This window comes from Sceloporus occidentalis, unplaced genomic scaffold, assembly GCF_023333645.1.
Source record: "Sceloporus occidentalis isolate IW3139 unplaced genomic scaffold, rSceOcc1.0.p SCAF_3, whole genome shotgun sequence".
NCBI classification, from domain to species: domain Eukaryota; kingdom Metazoa; phylum Chordata; class Lepidosauria; order Squamata; family Phrynosomatidae; genus Sceloporus; species Sceloporus occidentalis.
In genome coordinates this window covers 173,801,212-173,817,936 of record NW_028316983.1, presented here as the reverse complement: position 1 = coordinate 173,817,936, position 16,725 = coordinate 173,801,212, and the positions used below count along the sequence as shown (strand labels likewise).

The 16,725-nt window shown below is 38.8% G+C and overlaps 1 protein-coding gene across 6 annotated transcripts in view; it reads left to right on the top strand.

Annotated features, from left to right (window-relative positions):
- Nucleotides 1–16,725, top strand: part of LOC149317131 (zinc finger protein 236-like) — a 76,144-nt gene that overhangs the window by 15,156 nt on the left and 44,263 nt on the right. For 5 of the 6 annotated variants that reach the window (XM_089516912.1, XM_089516911.1, XM_089516915.1 and 2 more), the window contains exons 8-16: nucleotides 418–489; nucleotides 2,592–2,756; nucleotides 4,126–4,351; nucleotides 5,461–5,733; nucleotides 8,137–8,340; nucleotides 9,948–10,092; nucleotides 11,087–11,347; nucleotides 12,175–12,425; nucleotides 13,443–13,544. In XM_089516912.1, coding sequence (XP_089373038.1) covers nucleotides 418–489; nucleotides 2,592–2,756; nucleotides 4,126–4,351; nucleotides 5,461–5,733; nucleotides 8,137–8,340; nucleotides 9,948–10,092; nucleotides 11,087–11,347; nucleotides 12,175–12,425; nucleotides 13,443–13,544 — 1,699 coding nt within the window. The remainder of the gene's footprint in view (nucleotides 1–417; nucleotides 490–2,591; nucleotides 2,757–4,125; nucleotides 4,352–5,460; nucleotides 5,734–8,136; nucleotides 8,341–9,947; nucleotides 10,093–11,086; nucleotides 11,348–12,174; nucleotides 12,426–13,442; nucleotides 13,545–16,725) is intronic. The other variant, XM_089516913.1, reaches the window with a different exon arrangement.

Sequence of the window (16,725 nt, the reverse complement as noted above, 5' to 3'; positions counted from 1 at the left end):
TAACTAGGTAGGGCAAGCTCCACCAGGGATTTCTTTCCTTTAGTGTCTACTGATATGAATGGTTTGGCAAGAACAAACCTTGTTCCTTTTATTTTTATTTTGCCTTGTCAAACAGATCTCAGTAGATCCCTTTAACCATAGAAATTCTACTAATTCAAATCAGAGATCAGTTTTCTGCCTGTTGGAATTTTGCAAAAGTGCTCTGGGCACCATCAGTGGCTGTTGTGGAGTGCGTAGAGGGGTGGCTGATTGGGAAAATATAAGAAGCACCTCTTCTCTCGCCGTGTGCCTGTGCACATTCATGCATGCACATGCACATCTACAGTTGGCTAATATATTTGTAATTAGCTCTGCAACATCTTATATTTTCATATTTTGTTTTTGTACATTAGCTTAATGCCTGCTTTTTCTCCCTAGGATAGTGTGGCTCAGCCTCTGACATTATCAACAGTTAATTTGTTGCAGCCTGTTGATAATAAATGGAAAAATGTAAGTATTCATATTTTTAAACTAATTGTGTCATTGATATGACATAGAACTTTCCACATTTTTATTCTGGGTTAAGGACATGTAATTATTTCAGAGACAGTTTAGAAATCTTTGTGCTGGGTTTTGCTAGTTTGGATCCTATTACTGTCATCCAGTGAAAGTAACTTTTTGCAGCTTCCAAGAGCAGAATTGCCCTGATCCAATAGTTTGGATGTGCCTAGCCCTAGGGTAATTCTGTATGTATAATAATTAAGAAGAAATGAATATGGTGACTTTGATAGTGCTGGTTTATTTTTGGTAGGGTCTGACTGTAGTCAGTGGTCCCCAAACTGTGGTCTTTAAGAGATTTTGCACTTCAGCTCCCAGAATCCCAGACTATTGGCCAACATGGTTGAGGCTTCTGGGAGCTGAAGTCTAAAATCTCTTAAAGGGCACAGTTTGGGGACCACTGCTCTAGTCTTGTATAGTGTTGTCACTGCTAGTAAACTATGAATAGGAAGTTGAGCTTCATGTAATTGATCAAAGGTTATGTGATAGTCTGGCCTGAAGCAGATGGTCATAAAGGAGTGGCCAGAGGCTGTTCCGGTCACGATTGGGTCAGGACCATGGCAACAACACATCCCACTTCTGAAGTGGGCCACTACTGTGCTCCCGAAGCAAGCCACCAACAGGAATGAATTAAATCTACTTCTGAAAGGGCTGGCTTTCCCCCTGTTAGTGCAGCCTCAGCACAGCTTCCAGCCACTTTGGGGGTCTGTGTCATCTAAACGCCACACCCCAGAAGTGTCCAGAAGCTGTTTTATTTGGCCTGTTTGTTTTGGGCCACTGTCTGCACTTGGACCAGCATAGTGGATGTGAATATGAAAGAGAGTTGCTGTTATTCCCAGCTGTTTGAGAAACAAACATAGTGATGTTGAAACAAAAACAAATGTGTCCTCTTTTAAACACTTTTTAAAAAAAGTAACCCTCTATTTGTGTATGTGTGTGTGTGTATGTATGTGTAGGGGAGAAACAAACATTCTTGGTAATACAGGTTAATGCAGTGTAATTATGTAATTACACCCTTGGTAATACAGGTTAATGCAGTGTAATTATTACATCTGGCTTCCAAGTCCAAAGTAATGGGACATGGGCATGTACAAATTTTGGAATCCACAGGAGGAAGGGTTCATGGGCCCACTTATTTGCTATGGTTTGTTTTGGGGACTCCTCGTGGATACCAAAATCTGTTGGTGCTCAAGCACCATTATATACAAAGACAGAGCAAAATGTTATTCCTTATATAAATTGACACAATCAAGGTTTGCTTTTTGGATTTTTAAAAACAATAATTACAAGCTATGGATGATTGAATTCATGGATGCAGAATCTGTGGATACGGCGGGCCAAATGTACTTGTCTTGGGGTAAGTCCCACCGAATTAACTGGGCTTACTTCTAGGTAGCCATGTATACAATTATACCGGAGTAATTACATTTGGAACAATTGTTTAGATTTGAAATCATAGGAGCAGTCTCTCAGGGGACAGAGCAGTCTATTAATCTTGAAATATTTTTCAAATACAGTTGACTTTTGACTTTCTCAGGAGTTAGTGGCACGAGAACCCTGTGAAAGTAAAAAATGTGTGAATAAGGCATGGGAGGTGAAGAGTGTGTGTGCGTGCATGTGTGCCCCCGCCTCCCTTCTGATTCCTTAGAGCTTAGGCAAGCTGAAGGGAGGCAGGGGACTCACATGCACGCTCTTCTTGCCCCTCCTCTGATGCTTCAGATAACTTGCCTGAGCTGTCTGAGGCATCAGAGGAGCGGTGAGAACAGTGCGTGCACCCCTTCCAGCTGCTCCCTCCCTCCTGGGCTCTAAGGGGGAAAGCCTGGGTGGGAGGAGGAGTGGGAGTGTGCACACATGTGGCATGACACTCATGAATAGTCAAATTCGTGAGTTTCAAAGCTGCAAAAGTGGAAGAACCACTGTATTACAAATATATAGTAGTTATTGCCAAAGGAAACCAATTTCATGTTCTAAAAAGTCACCAATTATATGCTACATATTTAATTCCTTTGAATTTGATACCTGTATATTCAAGGCTACATTTCTTTTGTCTATAGACAGAAAATCCAGTAACGTCAGTTGCAGGACATCAAGGTCAACAGTCTGTCACTGATGTTATTCAACAGCTCCTTGAATTGTCAGAGCCAGTGGAAAATAATCAATCCCAGCAACCTAGTCAACAACTCAGTATGGCTGTAGGAATCAACAGAGACATTTTGCAGGTAAAATAACCTATTTTAGATTTGCCTCCTCACCTTTGACCATGGTGTGGAGCCTTTTGGGGATTCAATAAGGAAAGCCAAATGATATTTTAAGCTTCTCAATATTAGAGACTGAGCCAATTAATTATTTTTCTGATATGGTCCCCAAATTGCCTCTAACTTTGAAGTTTCTTGATTATTCCTACAGATTAAAATAGGACCATGTGATATATATCTGCCCCATTTAGAAGGGAAAGGCACTGCATACAGCAGGTTGAGGGCAGACTGCCCATGGCTGTTTTCTTCTTCACTTAGATCTGTGACTGCCTTAGCAAGAGCTGAATTTAGAGATTGCTAGTTTGTGTGGAGCTAGTGTGTGTAAGGATCATAGAATCATAGAGTTGGAAGAGACCCCAAGGACCATCCATTCCAACCCCTTGCCATGCAGGAATACACAATCAAAGCACTCCTGACAGATATCATTTAGGTTTGAACATTGCTGTCAGAATGGTAACGGCAAGTCTTCAATGTATAGTACTTCCTGATCGTTGTTGTTGCTGTGTGGCTTCAAGTCATTTCTGACTTATGGCGACCTAATGGGGTTTTCTTGTCAACATTTTTTCAGAGGAGGTTTGCCATTACCTTCTCCTGAGGCTGAGCAAGTATGATTCATCCAAGGTCACACAGCTGATTTTTCATGGCAAAGTGGGGCATTGAATCCTGGTCATCAGAGTCATAGTTCAGTACTCGGATCACTACAGCACACTGGCTCTCAGTACTTCCTGATATTGTTAACTTAAGATTTAATATGCATTACAGAAAGAGAAGAAAAATATAAATATAAGTTGCTTTGGGTATCAAAATGTGCTTTGAAACAAAAGTACTAATTAAGGAGTTTGGAAATTTGTAAAATATTCAAATTCATTTTAACACCCTCCCCCATCTATTGTTCATATTGTGTTATTTCAAGTCAATTCCAACTTATGGCAGCCCTAAGGCATATCATGGGTTTTTCTTCAGATAGGGTTTGCCTTTGCCTTCCCATGAAGCTGAGCAAATGTGACTTGCCAAGGTCACCCAGTGGGTTTCCATAGCCCATCTAGAGTTGGCCAATATATTTGTTAGAAACAAATGAAAGCTCCATAAATACTGTAAAACTTTCATGTTCTCCTGAAATCTTGTATACTCTTGTGACATTTGTTTGGCCTAATGGTGATACTGCCCAAGTGTGGATTTTGTTTTTTGTTTCTGGAATGTGGAAGATTAAAGTAATCTAAATGATATTCCTTGAAAAACTGATTTATTGTACTCTTGCCTGATTTTTCAAGTAAGGCTTATTGGAAGTACTTGTGAATCTTGCTCTCAGCTTAATTCATTATGTTTGTCTTAGCAAGCCTTGGAAAATAGTGGGCTCTCTTCAATCCCCGTTTCAGTGAATGCTGACAACAATGAAAGTAAGACTTCTCAAACGCAGGATGAAAATACAGATGTTCAGAATCTGACCAGTCATCAAGTCGATTCTGGTAATACGGAACAAATCAAAGAGCAAGAAAATCCAGATAAAGTGGATAAAAAAGAGAAAAGGGTTCTGAAGAAAAAGTCTCATTTTTTACCTGGTAATAGTGAAATTACTCACAATATACAATGATTGTGCTGTACCTCATACTGTATTGTAATTGCTTCTGTTGCTCCTTTCTGCCATTTATTAATCCAGAGACTGGACATTCTCTTCTCTAATCACTAGGAGACAGATTCTTTTAAGGAAAAAGACTGAAATTAGACTAGGATAACAGTTTCTAGTTCCTCCTGTCTTGGCTATGGTTGTGAGATATGAAAATATTCAGCTAATAGTTAGTACTTGTTTGCTAAAGCAATACAGCGGGGATTGGGAAGTGCAGAGAAAACGGTTTTTCATTCCTTTCCCCCCTTGCCCTAGGACATGTCTCTGATTTACAGAAATTAGAGATATAACAGCTGTGTTCTTCCTCCGTGTAACAAATTCTTGAGCAATTCCTGTTTGTTTCAGTAGGGTGTACGTAGGACAGTTTGTGAACAGACTGTGAACAGATATTCCATATCATAAAAATATAACAACTGTTTAACTCTTTTAGCACTGTTACATACCACATATACTCTTGTATAAGTCGAAAAATTTAGGTCAAAAAATTGACCCCAAAAATGGGGTTGACTTATACACAGGTCAATAAGGTCCTGAGACTCTTACCAGCCAGGCTCCCTCTCTGGGAAAAAGCCCAGCTATGGAGAATCTGGGAAGGGCGACTGATCGCTCTGCAGTCAATCCTCATGCAGGCTCCCTCCACGGGGCAAAGCCCAACTGGGGAGAGGCTGGAAGGGTGGCCGATTGCCCTGCAGCCTATCCCCAGTTGGACTCCCTGCTGAAGTCTAACTTTCAACTTACCCATGGGTTGGATAAAAATCCACAATTTTTACCCCCAGAATTGACCTAGATTTATACATTTCCCCCCTTCTCTGTTGCAGTAAACTTGTATTGTGACTAAAGCTATCTTTACCTCCTTTACAATTATGTTTGAATCTTTGAATCTATGATTGGAGGTATCTGAGGAGAAATACTAGATTTCTTCAAAAATTTCTTTGAGATTTCTTTGTTTCATATTCTAATTTCTCATACTTGAGTCTGTTGTACTGATAGCATTTTATGCTTATAAAAATGTATTTACAGTATCTGTTCCAAATTGTATTTCAGGTTCCATACGTGAAGAGAATGGAATACGGTGGCATATTTGCCCATATTGTGCTAAAGAATTTAAAAAACCCAGTGATTTAGTCCGACACATTCGTATTCACACACATGAAAAGCCATTTAAATGTCCACAGTGTTTCCGGGCCTTTGCTGTAAAGAGTACTCTCACAGCACACATAAAGACACACACCGGAATTAAGGCTTTTAAGTGTCAATACTGTATGAAGTGCTTTTCTACCTCAGGAAGTTTAAAAGTGCATATTCGTTTGCATACAGGTAGGATTTCACAGTTACAATTCCACTATTGCATGCTGATGTAGAGTAGAAAAATGTTGGTGAAAATGATTAAAACCTGTAGTACCTTTTACCATTAGACATTTTTGTCTTGTGGGGATTTGTTGTTGTTGTTGTTGTTAACAGTTTAAAAACAAAAATTTCTCCAGCGGTAGTTTTCTGCACACTGAGCCCATTTGAAGATAATGGAAGCCTATTCTCAAGTAAACCAGTATAAAATTGTGTTATCATTTTTATTATTGTTTATGTCAATAATAGAAAAAGTAGAAACAGTTCGAATTTCTGCAGGTATTTACTGTAACTTAGCAAGAAAAAAAGAAAGAAAGAATTGAAAATGTACATGTTAGTAATATTAGAAGCAAAGTCAAGCAGCATATAATATACCTATATGTGTTTAATTTTATGTGTATCAGCACAATAATGAATGACTTGCATGCACAGAAATTGGAGTTATGGATGTTTGAGATTTTATACATTTATGCTATGGCCAATATGCAGAAGAAGGGCTGATGGAACGATTGCCCCACCAGGCATTGGTTATACAGTCAGCCCTTCTTATACACGGATTTTTTATACACGGATTTAAGCATACACGGTTTGAAAATGTTCCAAAAAAGTATAAATTTACCTTGATTTTCCATTTTTTATAAGGGACACCATTTTGCTATGTCATTATATTCAATGGGACTTGAGCATACACGGATTTTGTTATACACGGGAGATCTTAGAACCAAACCCCAGCGTATAACAAGGGTCCACTGTACTGTATTTTTGCTAAAAGTTGCATACTAAATTACAGTTTAGAGAGATGTGAACAAGCTTGGTGTCTCCTAGATGGCTTACAGTTGGCTTACACATTATAAACTGCTTAGTGAGTGCTTAGTTCACTATGAAGCGGTATAGAAATATAAAGTGCTATTGCTAGACTTTTCTCCTCCAATGTGGCTGTGAAGAACATTTTAGAAGCTTCTGCTTCTGCTCAGTGGAGTCCCCACACCTTGTATCACCTAGTGCTTGGGGGGGTTGCCAGGGGGGCAGTAATGGCCAAAAGGGTGCCCTACCTTTTTCCTTCACCACAGTGACAGCTTCTTTGGAGAAGGTCGCCTGGAGAGGTGCACTCGTCATTTCCTTTGCTGCAGCAGTGGCTCCCTCATCAGGAGTTGGCTGCAGGTGCAGCAAAGCTGGGAGGAGTGTGCTTTCCCTTCTCCCTCACTATAGTGGCGGCGGCAGCAGCAGCATCATGCTGAAGAGGGAGCCATTCTGTGGCAAAGCCAGGAGGGGCATGCTCACCTTTTTCCTTTGCCACAATGGCAACTCCCTCAAGAGCTTGCTCATCTTCTTCACCACAGCAGCAGCTCCATCTATAGGAGGAGCCGGCTGGCATGGCAAAGCTGGGAGGGGTGCACTTGCCTTTCTCCTTCACCACAGAAGTGGCTTCCTCCTCAGGAAGAGGCCACCGCTATAGCAAAGCCAGGAAGAGCAAACTCACCCCTTCTCACCCTGAAGTGAGAGGATGGACAGATGTCATCTTCTGAAGTGTTACTAGGTGTGGGCCCCTTAGTGACACACACTCTTAGTGACGCCCCTGCTTCTGCTGTTGATACAACTCCTCAAATGTTGTTGTTCTTAACAAGGGTTAACACGCTAGCTTCTGTAGCGATAGTTTGATTTTTGAATCTAACCATGGTTAGGACTAACCACAGTTTGCTTGGTTTAGTGACATGAAAACCTATGTTTAATCAAAAACTCTTCCTTTAAGAAGATGAAATTTAATACAGGAAGGCTTGGCTTGCTTATTAAGCCATGATCAGCTCATCAAACAATGGTTTGTTCACATCTTGATAAACCTCATTTAGTATGACATCCAGATGCAGCCATTATGTGATTAGGCTACAGATGAAAATACAAACAAATTAACATTTCCAATATTCTTTAATATTTAAATCATTAATTTTGGAAATGTCTTGAGAATAGACATATCTGTATATTTATAAGTTTTGATACATGTTTACAGAAAGATTAAACCATATGTTCAACAAGATATATATTCAAGTTCAGTTATCAATGTGAACTACATTGCTTTTAGATGCATGTTCCTTTTTGTAGTGTATACAACTAGTTATATGTAACTATGCACAACTGGAGCTGGCTTTGAGAATGCATATGTTGGATAGAAGAGTATAAGAAAGAAATGTGTGAAATCAAATTTTTATGTGATGTAAATTTTGTTTAGAATTTGCTGTAGGATAGTATATCTGAACAATCCTTGGGAGTTGGAAATTTTCATAAGTTATGTATAGATAGAGCAAAATTGCTAAATGAATTCTTTTTAGTGTAATGTTTGAATTATGGAAAATTAAAGAACTAATATTTTATTATTTTTAGGGATTAGGCCTTTCGCTTGCCCCCACTGTGATAAAAAGTTTCGAACTTCAGGTCACAGAAAGACGCACATCACGTCTCACTTTAAACACACTGAACTAAGAAAAATGAGACATCAACGTAAACCTGCAAAAATTCGAATAGGGAAGACCAGTGTGCCAGTACCTGATATTCCTTTGCAAGAACCTATCCTCATCACAGATTTAGGTAAAACACATACAGTATACAAAGAAAAGATTGAAGAAATTCCTTTTAAATTATATTTTGCTGATCATTAGTGTGAAAGATGTGTCTTATTAGGCATGTTTATTTTTTCATAATACATTTTAGATAGATGTAGATATTATGCAAAATCATGACCTGTGGATGTGACTGATAGCATAATATATGAACTTTATTATGTACACATAATAAAGTTCATATAAACACCACCAGAATACAGTGGCTAGGTAGATACAATTTTGTGACAGGATATTCATTTCTGGGTATAAATTATAAAAGGACAAGCAATTCTAGAATTTTAAAATTTAATGCAAGATGATATGTGTGGCAAAAAGATGATACTTGGAGCCTGAACTGTTAACTTGTCACTACTAGGTTATTTGATGTTTTAAGTGACCATAGTAAGTGTTAATGATAGTTTATTTGGTCTTTAACATAAAAATTAATACTTTCTGTTGACACTACTTAACTCATCCATTGTCCTCAAAGTGATTTCCTGAGATAGACACAGAAGGAATTTCTACGCATAAGCATTAGTTAAGATGTTACTATCTAGGTTCAAAACACACTGCAGAAATAATGCAGTTTGAGACCCCTTTAACAGCCCTGGCTCAGTGCTAGGGAATCCTGGGGATTGTAGTTTATTGTGGCACCAGAGCTCTCTGACACAGAAGGCTAAATGTCTCACAAAACTACAATTCCCAGAATTTCCTAGTATTGAGCCAGGGCAGTTAAAGTGGTCTCAAACTGGATTATTTCTGCAGTATGTTTTGGACCACAATGGTCTATCCAATTTTGGATTGGCAATATAGTGCTAATGCAATAGAATTTATTTCTCCCCCTTTACTTGGATCTCTCCGCCTTTCCTGAAAACTAACATATAAGGGTTTCCTAGTCCTTTCTTTTGGGGGGAACACAAGAAAGGGTTGACATGTCTGTTAGATTCTGCTGTTCCACTATGAAATGCCCTCCATTTCATACTAGCCAAATTTTCTAATTTAGAAAGCATGGTGAACAAAATAGGGTACATGGATGTGTAACTAAGCCAGGGATTTCAGGAATCCTGTACTACTTGGTTGTTCATGCTTGGGGTTCAAGAAGCTAAAGAAGCCACAAATCTTAGCTCCATGTTTATTCAATTGATCACATTGCCTTAGTTTGGACTCTTTCTCTTCTCTGTTTTTTCTCTCAACAAACTAGAGAAGGAATCCAGGGTTTGCTTATCTTGTTTGCCTGGAGGGAATAAACCAGAGAAGTGAAGCTGCCCACTGCAAGAGCATGAAGAACATCAACTAAAGAATAAAATCCTGTGGCTTGTTTGGCTGCCTCTGCTTCAGACAGGAGCAATCAAATGCTCATTCAAGACAAGTCAGGATTTTCATGTCATGCAAAGATACCCATAATTGTTCCTTTGTCCTGAGAGTTTTGTGTGCATTACGGAAGGATATGATTATGGGAGAAATGCTTTACTGCTGTTTGGAGCAAGAATATGCTAGACAGTGTTACTTTTTTTTTTTTTTAAAAAAGTCATGAATCTTTCTGAATTAGTACCCAATGTTTCATCTTTTTCTTTTTTCTCTCTCTCTCATTAGGTCTTATCCAGCCAATCCCAAGGAATAGCCAATTCTTCCAAAATTATTTCAATAACAATTTTGTGAATGAGGCAGACAGGCCATACAAATGTTATTACTGTCATAGAGCTTACAAAAAATCATGCCATCTTAAACAACATATCCGGTAAATTCATGCAGAATTAAACATAAAAGTGAATAATTCTTTCTTTGTCTTGTCTCTGCTTGCCTTACCTTATTACCCATCTTGCCTTATGTATTCAGTAATTTGTTTTGCATTCCAAAGGCATACAACGTTCAGTGGAAATAGTGCTTCAAGAAATACTATTGTATTTTTTCTTTTCCCACAAAGCCATTTGGTTGGGAATAAAAAAAGCACTTCTCTTACCCCCAGATGATTCTGACATTGTACAGCGCGCCCAAGCCGTATGCAGGCTTGCCGTACGCGGACTTGAGGTCACGCAGACGGCAAGCCCTAACATGGTGAATGGGATGCACACCCATAGTGCTCACCGTGCCACAGGGGCACACCCCATTCAAATGAATGGAGCTTGAACATAGGCGGCATTTGCTTTATGCATGGGGTCTGGAACGGATCCCCACATAAGGTGAAGGCACACTGTATTCTGCTAAAGTGAGGTTTGTGAAGTTCTGTGTAGACTCAGTTTAGATGGGAAGGTGGGAAAGAAATGTACTACATAAATGAAGCGATATTTAATTATCTTATATAATTTTAATATATACAAGTGTTTGTTTCAGATCCAGCCATAGATAATGCACAAGATATAAATCCAATAACTAACAAACTAAATAAATCATAAGCACTGCCTTCAAGTTCTCACCAGGCTTACAGATGTGCAAACAACTTTAGGGAGCAATAACCTCCAAGGATGGAGAGGAGCATCCCACATGAGTTCAAAGTGCTAAATATGCTGATTGGGTGTGGAAGGTCTGTGGATGGTTTGAACAGGGAGCATTGTTACTGTTCCCACTTCTAAATTGTAATGTTTTCTTCAGTCTGTTATTGATGGTAAAATTTTGGGGGAAATGTAGCAGATTCTCCACTTCCTTTAAAAAAAAAATAATAACCCTGATAATTCAACCCTGGTACATATTAGCTTTCCCTTTCATTTTTCTATTTTTTAAATTTTGTTTTAAAGATCACATACTGGTGAGAAACCATTCAAATGTTCCCAGTGTGGAAGAGGTTTTGTGTCTGCCGGAGTGCTGAAAGCACATATTCGAACCCACACTGGATTAAAAGCTTTCAAGTGTCTCATATGCAACGGCGCTTTTACAACTGGTGGGAGTCTGCGGAGGCATATGGGTATCCATAATGACCTTCGGCCATATATGTGCCCATATTGTCAAAAAACATTCAAAACCTCATTAAACTGCAAAAAACACATGAAAACACATAGGTATGTACATTTTAATGTTCTAAACACATTTTCCCCAGGATTCATCACTTGGATGTTTTATTTATGCCAGGCTTTCATTAAAAATCAGCATTCTCACTTTTGGAATTTGAAACAATCCATCAGGGAATTCAAAGTTAGTCTTTGGGTAAGCTGTTAGGGCACTAATTGCAGTGACCTGAAGAGTCACGTGTAACCACAGACAAATACTTGGGGCTGTAATGTTTCAACTGGTTTAAAAAAATGAAATTTTAGACCTGGAAAAAATAATGAGAAAAATGCTGGCTGAAGTTTTTGAAACTTTCCTACTTTTAAATTAGTAGAGCTATGGAATCACATGGCTGCAATGAACTGTCGTCCTCCCTTTTCTGAGTTACTTATGATGTTGCAGAATGTTAACAAGTATTCTAATTGATAAAAGGCCTGAGGTGTGCAGTCAGGATTGCCCTGGTATGTCCATTGTTCCAAACAGGCAAAATTATTCTGTTTTCTGCATTGTTGCTGTTGCTTGTTGGGTACCTTCTAGTCATTTTTGACTAACATGAATGTATCATGGGGTCTTCTCAGCAAGATTTGTTCAAAGGGGGATTGCCATGTGACTTGCCCAAGGTCACCAGCTGGGCTTCCATGGCTGAATTGAGATTTCAGAGTGTGGTCTCTTAGAATCCTACTCCAGCACTCAAGCTGGATCTCTTGTTGTGTATTATTGGGGTAGAAGGAATAATGATGTGTAAAGTTGTAATGAAGGTTTTAGATATATAAAACTAAAGCAGCTCATGGTATTCTTTCATGTCTTGAAGTGCAAGAGACCACTTTTCCTCCTCTTTCAGATATGAGCTTGCACAACAGCTGCAGCAGCATCAGCAGGCTGCTTCAATCGATGATACAACAGTAGATCAACAGAGCATTCATGTTTCCACTCAGATGCAAGTGGAGATTGAAAGTGAAGACCTACAGCAAACTGAAGGTGTCACAACAGACCAAGAAGCTATTTTAGACTTAGACCAACAACAGGTTGTAGACACAGAAGAACCAGAATTGAGGCCACAGTTGACTGACCAACCATTAAATCAAGATGAAGGTAAATACTCAAACCATACAAAATACATAGGTTTTGAATGCAGGCTAAGTGAGTTCCCCCTTTAGTTGCACTGAAATCAATGGAATTTAAGATTGTCATGATTATATGTCTCATTGATTACAGTATTATTAAAATGTGACATGTCTGGATCCAGTCAATAATAAATAATTTACTGTTTAATTTCAAGGAAAATTGGTTAGGTAGGCAACTCATACTCTGCATTAAATTTAAATTTTACGTTAAATATATAAATGTGATGTCTGCATTCAGCTGTAGTCAGCACTCTGCCTTGTTTCTCTTCTGACAATTCAGAAAAAGAATCCAGGATTTGTTCTGTGTTTTCTTTCTCTTGCTGGTTGGAGTGAAAAATGCCAGACAGACCGCTGCTGTCAGTTTTGGATGTCACAGTCCCCCGCCCCCCTTTGTTCTTCAGAAGGAATGGGGATGCAAAGGAATGGCAAGAGCCACAGTCTTTGCTTGTGCAGAAAAGCAGAAGGAACTGGAAATTTCTAGTGAACCTAAAGTGAAAGAGAGACTGGGGTCCAAAACACACTGCAGAAATGATCCAGTTTGAGACCATTTTAACTGCCCTGGCTCAGTGTTAGGGAATCCTGGGAACTATTGTTTTGTGAGAATTTAGCTTTCTCTTCTTCAGGGGGCTGTTAGAGAGGAGGGCAAGACAGTATGTATATGTGTGTGTGTGTGTTTAATATAGTAATAAGTATAAGCAACACATTGACCAAAGAAGTACAAAGGCTGTGCATGCATTGTTGCCTGATATTAACTTGCATATAAAATAAACTCATTAAGAAATAATATATTGATTGAGATAAAATTACGAATATGTGAAATACCACTACACAAAGCAATATAAAGCCCTAGAAAAATATTTTAAAAGTATTATTACAATTATTGTATTAACAACCAGATTTTTTTTAAAAAAAACCTGTTTTTTAAAATTTGTTAAATTAATTTTAATGTAATTTGCTTTCTGTACCTTTATATTTCTAATTTCAGACAGATTTGTGACATCCCAGCATACACTGCAAGAGAATATAAATCAGTTTGCACAGCAAACCGTAGCACAGCAGTCATTTGATCATCAAGCTTTATCGCAAGGTTCGTAAAAATATAAATATGAGTTTATGTTGCTGTAAAATTACAACACAGACATGCAGTGGTTGCCATTCTAAAATGTCATGTTTGAGGAAGGAAGTTTCAATAAATTATATTTTCTTAGCCTACTCTGTGTAACCATGGACTCGGGTTTTATGTTCTGTGGATTGGACCAAGATTCAAAGGGGCTTTTTTCTGGTTGCAGAAGAAACCAGGATTCTTTTGGAACAGAGTGGGAGGAACCACAGGGGGTTGTCAGAGGAAGGGGCACTGGTGAAACCCACCCCACCCCTTTCCTCTGTCACCAGCAGAACTCATTGGAATGCAAGTTTGAATCAACATTTCAGTTACCTGCATCATTGGTGCAGATCATCTCCTCCTTAACAAGAAAACAAATTTATACTTTTCTAGAAAGCATTTCTTTTTTAACATAGGGTAGTCATCTCATAGAAATGTAAGTTACTCAATTATGCTAGACAAAGCATGGTTTAAACCTATATTGTACAAGATGTCTGTTCTACTTGGAATGCCCTCTACAAATTTCCCTTACTTTGAAGTTTTCTTGGATACCCCCACCCCCACCCCATTCCTTCCCAGAAATTACAGGGATATCAATCACTGGATGGAGAACATAACTTACTATCTGACCAGAGTTCCTTGGGAACCATTCTCTTTTGATGCTCTTCAGCCTTAGAATATTTCTTCCTGCTGGCATTTGTGTATTTGTTTATTTTTAAAAATATTCATACCCAACCCTATATCTGTAGGTCTTGAGGTGGTATACAATAAAATCAGTTTGAACAGTTTGAAGCAGTTTTAAATCCAATATTTTAAAACAGCCATTCTCAACCTTTTTACCTCAAAGAATTCTTGAAATAATTTTCAAATCTCAGGGAATCTCTGCATAAAAATTATTATGTTAAAAAAATTGTTATTCTTTCCAAGCACAATCTCATGGAACCCCTAGCAGCCACTTTTAGCATCCTAGGGTTCCAGGAAACCCTCATTGAGAAACTGATTTAAAGGCTAAAAGCTTCTTGGACTATTTTATCCATGGTATTTGCCCAAGAGGTTATCGCAGATGTTGAAATGTGAATCTTTTTCTTCTTCATTATGCTCTCATTTTAAATACTTCAACTTTCTACTTTTAAAAGCTTGCAAGAATTGTAAAAGATAGACATGAAGAATCAGGAATTCCCAAAAAACTAAGCATCACTGTACATTAAATATTTATTTAAATGTAACTGGTAGGATGCCATCAAAATGAGATTGAATTAGAGATTTTACTGTGGGTAACATTTAGGTATGGCCTCTCTTTTTCTCATCTGTATCTGTATGCACACATACACATATGTGTATGTATAAACATAGGTATACAAAATTCTTGATGTTCCTGTTCCTGTTCCTGTTAACATATTCATCTGAGACCAATTCCTTGTTCCATGTTCTTCTAATAATACTTCAGACTCTAAATTTCTTGTTCTTCCAAAGACTAAATTTTCTGTTTTTGCTTACTTTCAAATTGTGAAAGATACGGGAAGTGACTTGTCTTGGATAAAGAGCTTTAACAGAGCAGTTTCTAATTGAGTGTTGAATGCTAAAAATAATATAGACTTTGTAAAGTCGAAGGCTTTCATGGCCGGCATCTGTGGTTTTTTGTGGGTTTTTCGGGTTATGTGGCCATGTTCTAGAAGAGTTTCTTTCTGATGTTTCGCCAGCATCTGTGGCTGGCATCTTCAGAGAATGCTTGCCTGGAAGGGGCTTGGATATATATTGTGTGACCTGGAAAGGCAGGAGTGATTTGCATGTTTATTGTTCTGTTGCTGATGGCAGGCTTCAGGGAGGGAGGATCTGCAAAAGAGGATGACACTTTCACCATTTAGAGCCATGGAGAAGAAGATCTGGTTGTGTTCCTGAACCATCTGAACAACATCCACCCCAGCATCCAATTCACTATGGAAAAAGAAAAGGAAGGAACACTGCCATTCTTGGATGTCCTAGTCATCTGCAAACTGAACCAATATTTGGGTCACATGGTATACAGGAAACCCACTCATACAGGCAGATACCTGCACAAGAACTCCAACCATCACCCAGGACAAAAAAAGAAGCACAATCAAAACACTGGTAGACCGAGCAAAACGCATCTGTGAACCCCATTTCTTGGAAGATGAACTGAAGCACCTGGACCAGGCTCAGTCTACAGGCTAATGGTTATTCCAGCTCAGACATCAGAAGGGCTGCCAGGCTGGGCCATCCAGAAAAATCAGCAGTAGCAGAACATGCCACAAACCATCCTGGGCATAAAATACTGTTTGAAAACACTGAAATTCTGGACCATGCCAACCACTACCATGTCAGGATGCACAGGGAAGCCATTGAAATCCACAAACACCTGGACAATTTCAATAGGAAAGAAGAAACCCTTAAAGTAAAGGTTTGGCTACCAGTCCTGAAAAATAGCAAGATAAAGACTCAACAAAAGCAAATGAGAAATCTCCCAGCAGACAATGAGCGCTATCAAGCAAACACTAATCCTCTTTTGCAGACCCTCCCACCCTGAGGCCTGCCATTAGTAATAGAACAATACACATGTAAATCACTCCTGCCTTTCCAGGTCACACAATATATATACTCAAGTCCTTTCCAGGCAAGCATTCTCTGAAGATGCCAGCCACAGATGCTGGCGAAACGTCAGGATGAAACTCTTCTAGAACATGGCCACATAGCCCAAAACCCCCACAAAAAAACTATAAAAATATAGACTTTTTTCCCCCTTTGCTTGATCTCTCCATTCAAATTTTTCAGAGTATATAATGTGAGAGGTGACAAGACCTTAATGCCTTTTTTGATGCATCTGATGAGAAAACATCAGAATTAAATAAACTTTGGCAGCACTTTCAATATTTCTATGATCTGTGCTTTAAATTGGCTGATTTGTATCACTATAAGTCTAGCTTATTATTATTATTATTAACCTTTATTTACACAGCGCTGTACATACAATCTTTTTAATTGGACGGTTCCCTGCCCTAAGGCTTACAATCTAAAAAGACACGACACAAAAGGAGAAGGGGAAGGGGATGAGGGCCAACAGTTCTTCTCTACCTCCGAGGCCTGGGTCAGGGGAGATGGACTGGAGGGAGGACATAGCAATACAGGAAATGATTCAATAATCTTGCTC